The 5,018-nt window shown below is 39.1% G+C and overlaps 1 protein-coding gene across 1 annotated transcript; it reads right to left on the bottom strand.

The window, feature by feature from the left end:
• Positions 1-216: 216 nt before the first annotated feature.
• Positions 217-4,783, bottom strand: MC5R (melanocortin 5 receptor). Its single transcript, XM_074576564.1, has 2 exons — positions 4,526-4,783; positions 217-3,676 (listed from the first exon to the last, which is right to left on the bottom strand). The coding sequence occupies exon 2, from the start codon at positions 3,592-3,594 to the stop codon at positions 2,617-2,619; it is 978 nt and encodes a 325-aa protein (XP_074432665.1). The 5' UTR covers positions 3,595-3,676; positions 4,526-4,783; the 3' UTR covers positions 217-2,616.
• Positions 4,784-5,018: the final 235 nt, after the last annotated feature.

Consider the following 5,018-nt stretch of genomic DNA (forward strand, 5'->3'; position numbering starts at 1 on the left):
ATAGTGAGGATGTGATGCTGACACCTAGAGGAACATAGGTATGAATGTAAATACATTGTATTAGTCTGCAATTCTCTTTCAGAATGTGTTTCTTAATAAGGCATCTGTTTAAATTGGGAAGTGACAGCCTCTAATGCAATATTCCCTCTGTGAATAATCTATAAGGTTAGCACATTACAATGAATAACACACATTACAATGAATAACCAATAATAGTGGGTTTTCCAGCAATCCATTTTAATAGTTTCTTCATATGTCTGTGTTTATACATCAAATAAACTTCCAACAAAAAAGTAATGTACAATTCAAGAAAATACCCAAAGCTATTACAGTTTTGGCTTCCTCTTTGTTGATCTACAATTATGTAGAAGACTGTCTTATTTGCAATAACCAGTGAAGATTTAATGATTTATTTACAACATCAGCTGGTGCCTTCCACTATGCAATTGAACTGTCTCCTTTTGCTACTTGCATTCATAGTAGCAAGAGCCCACTGTTAGGTGCTTTTTATGGATAGGGTTTAGAAGTGGACTGAAACAGGCAAGATTCTCACTACTGACTACAAACATAGCTCTGAAATCCCATTTTCGGATACAGCTGAAGGAAGATTCCAGTGCCTGGTGCACTGATATAAACATGATATTTACAGTCGACATAATATGGTGTCTCCACTGAGAATAACATTCCCACTCATGTCAGAGGGAGATATGTGCAAGCTGGAGGCAGTATATATTTTAAGGTGCAGCAGAGAAAAGGTATAGTTCTGGTGCTAAAGATGCACCTTACTTATCCTGCCAGAAAACTCCAAAGCAAGTGATGACACAAAGTATGCTATCTTTCTAAATGTGTGGAGGGGAATGTTTTACAGTTCTTCTTACATAAGAGATTAAATTTGAGGGAAAAATTGATAATTTTATCATAATACACAAACTGTTTCATAGAATCACAGAATAACTTGGGTTGGAAGGGAGCTGTGGAGATCATCGATTCCTAACCGTTCAAAGCAGGGACAACTTCAAAGTTAGAGTCCGCTTTCAACTTAGAGCAGGCTGTTCGAGGCTGTGTTCAGTCAAGTTCTGGATATCGCCAAGGATGGAAATTGCACAAGCACTGGGCCCCTGTTCCCATGTTGAACCACCTTTATGGTAAAAAGATTTTCCTACATCTGGACAGGTCTTCCACCTTGAAGGTGTAACCTAAGGCCCAATGAATCAATCGTAGTCCTTCTATTGACAACAACAGTTTTAAAGCATCCCTAAACCAAGTATAGCAAGGGATATTTTTTCAGCTTGGCAGACATAATTCAGTTTTCCAAGCTATTTTCTGATATCTAGTCAGTAGGGTATCACTGCTTTAAATATTTTCATAGCTTATACCGCAGTGCAAGATATTGGCATCCACTGACATCAAAAAATCAATGCCATAGTTGCACTTCCTTCATCTGCGATAAATCAAATATTTTGTACATTACACAGCTGTTGCAGAACAGCGTGTTAATGAGAGCATGAGTAGATGCAAACTACTCACACAAAAGACATGGGGAGTTTCACCTTAGAATCCTCTCAACAAAGACAAAAACTGCTTGTTTGGGGAGCAAAAGTCAGAACTCTCTGTTACAGTTACATATGCCTGAGGTTTTGAAATTCCTGTTTTGCCATTGCCTGCTATGCCTTCTGTTCATCAAACTCGTATTACCTCTCCCGGCTTGAAAGATGCAATCTACAGTACAGCTTCCTCAAGTAACAAAAGCTACTCCGAGCTAAAACGCTTGTCTAATGTCTGTATAAAGGCAGCCACTCACCCAGTCTTTCCATATCCACAAAGCATTACATGACTCTAGAGGCCATGTACCCTTTATTTCCCCAGCCCTGGCAAATAAAGAAAACAGGCAAACTAGAATCATCCCATCTTTGTATCCTGCCTTAAAATCCATCTATGGTACATCCTACCCCACAGTGATAAGAACACATATAGTCAGACAAGACAAAGTACTGTATCCAACCTGGAAAATCTTGTGATAACATTGTCCTTTTACATAATACATATTTTATGACAGTAACAGTCATGACTGGGATATAAGACTGCTGATATGTGCATATATATAGGTCATAACTGTTGAGTGAGGTATGTGAATCCTGATAATCAGAGCTACTTCTCTGATTCTATGTCTTCAGAAGGAAATAGCAAGAAGCCTGTTGATATTGGGCAACAAAATAAGCCATGCTGTACCTATACAGACAAAGAATATCAAAAGAAATACACACTTAGAGGCTGATGGGCTCATTTGCATGGCAGGTCACACTCATTTGGCAGAAAGAAAAATAAGACTTTCCCTGTATAATCCTCTTATAAGATCCAGTCTTCAGTAGGGTAAATGAGATTCAAAATATGCTTTCTCCCCATAATACAGAGGCACTGAGTAGCTCCTACCACCAGTGTGAGAGAGGTGCATGGAGGGAAAGAAAGGTAAAATCACATATTTAAAAATGGTTTCTGAGTGCCACAGAAATCATAACAGCTGCATGGAGAAAGATGTTCCACAGGTATTTCAGCAGAACTACAAGGCGTAGCAAGATGTTGCATTTCGATTCTGTTCCCTGGTTTGCCTTCATTTTCTTAATACTTGTTTGATAACCCACAAACCATTCTCAGGTTATAGCAACAAATTATCTCTTTGAAGGTCTTCCTCATTTCTTGGCTACGAAAGGCATAGATCAAGGGATCAATCACTGAGTTGCACATAATGAGAATGAGGTACATGTTGAAGTGAGACATGAAGCAAACACAGTAGAGGTTTTGAGGGCAGGAGATCATCAGGATGAGATGAAGGAAGAATGGAGCCCAGCAAACAATGAAGATGCCAAGAAGCATAGTCAGAGTGATGGCTCCTTTCATGCTGGTTCTCTGACGGACAGAGTTGTACCCGGGCAAAGCTGCTATTTTCTTCACGTGAGTACGAGCCAGGAGGAACATATGGATGTACAGCGAGACCATGAGGAACAACATGGTGAAAAACATAGTGATGAGACAAATGATCACGTAAGTTGATTCATAATAAAGAATGAAGATAATGCCACAGCCTGTGCAAAAGGTCCAGATACATGCAATAATAAGCCCCGATCTTTTCACTGTCATGATGTTGTGATAACGCAGAGCATAAAAGATAGTGATATACCTGTCTACTGCTATAGCCAGCAAACTGCACATGGAAGCCACCACAGATATGCAGATCATTGAATCAAAGACATTGTCTATATGACGGACAAAGGCATCTTCCATAATTATGTGTCTATTGTTTATTAAGTATATTGTTATGGTCTCCCAAGCATTAGACACACTAACCAGCATGTCAGCCACTGCTAAACTGCAAACAAAAAAATACATGGGTGAATGCAAGTTCTTGTTCTTAATTATTGCACATATAACTAAGATATTTTCAAGGAGGCTTACAATGCCCAGAGTTAGGAACACCTCAGCTGCAATGACCACTTGCTCACATGGCGATGACTTGCTCTTGACAGTAGGCACAGTAAAGTTGTTGCCAAAGGCACTCAGGTTTAGTTCAGAAACATACAGTTGAGAGGACGTGTTCATCTCTGGAAGCAAACACGTTCTGTTCTTTCTGAGGGACTTGCCAAGGCGCGTGGTAAATGCATTTTCCAAAAGGCAAAAGACCCTGCCAAAAAAAATATAGCATGACGAGAACAGGCAGAAGTTGACAAAACAAATATCATCCATTTCTATTTAATTTGGCTCATACACATCCTGCCTCTTCCACACCATATTCCTCTACTGATGCTAAATTAACCTCTGATTGGCTCAGAGTTTTTCTACCAATCCTTACTGGGAAATTAAAACCACAAACTGATGAAGAGATTCATGCACTCGTCATTCATAGTTTTGTTTATTCTATTTGGTCCCCCAGAAGTGATCACAAAGTCCTAGAAATTCTGCTGAACAGCAAACAAGAAACAGTTTTCAAAGGCTCAATTCTCAGATCCCAGAAATGCAGGAGAATATAGTATTAGGTTCAGCAGAACCTGCTCACTTGAATACAATACATAGAAGTTTGAATTATTGCCACAATTAAGAACTGAACATTTTCAGTAAAAGATTTAAATGCTTTCCTGACCTTCGTACTTCTTACGTTCACATGAACTGTGTTATAAACAATTTATTTGTGCGATACTAACGTGCTCACTTAAGAGCATAGTATTAAACACCTGACAAAGACAAATCCGTACATTTCAGGATACACTAAGGTTACAGAATCAGTAAGGGTAGAATCTGTCACAAAAAAAAAAAAAAAAAGAGTTTTCTATTCCAGATTGTGAGCATTTTATTCAATGCTTTATTGGTAATGACAATATTCAGGGCAAGTTGTAAGCCATCAGATTCTTAAAAAGGGGAACACTTAAAGCTGATTGTCAGTGACTTATTGCAAATAAAATTCAAAGCATACCAAGCTAAATGATTTCCAGTTTTTAAAAGTAACCCTTTGTTTGCAATCAAGTATTAACTGTACCTATTGACCAGAGCTGCTCCTTCAGCTGCCCGTCCTCTTCATCGCCTGCAACCTTTCCTCCAGAGAGCAGAAGTTTCAGCCTCCCTCCTCACCTGACATCTGGGGCTGGGGACTCCTTGGTGGGAATGGATGACAAAAATAGAGGAAGAGGAATGAGTAAATCCATAGAGTCAAGGCTGACCATGTATAAATTACTTACTGTGCAACTGCCTTTTTATAGACTCCAAGCAATAATGACTTCAGTACTCAAACCGTGGCTCCTCCTCCCCTTCTTTGCCCCTCTGAACTTCTCTTTTCACAGATGTTGTTAGCAAAGGCTTGGGTTTTTACCACCATCTAGTGGTCTTCTCTTGTCTTTCTAACTGAACACTGATTCTGATCCAAAATTCATGATGAGCTTTTTATAATATTAAGAGAAAATGCATGAGGCGTGCTCCTTTCCGAAAACATTTCTTTTTGTTTTCTCTGCTGTTGCCAGTACTCATTGACAATA

This window comes from Larus michahellis, chromosome 2, assembly GCF_964199755.1.
Source record: "Larus michahellis chromosome 2, bLarMic1.1, whole genome shotgun sequence".
In the NCBI taxonomy this organism is placed as follows: Eukaryota; Metazoa; Chordata; class Aves; order Charadriiformes; family Laridae; genus Larus; species Larus michahellis.

Excerpts from the sequence above, each read along its gene's own strand:
- MC5R (XM_074576564.1), bottom strand. The coding sequence starts at position 3,594 with ATGAACACGTCCTCTCAACTGTATGTTTCTGAACTAAACCTGAGTGCC.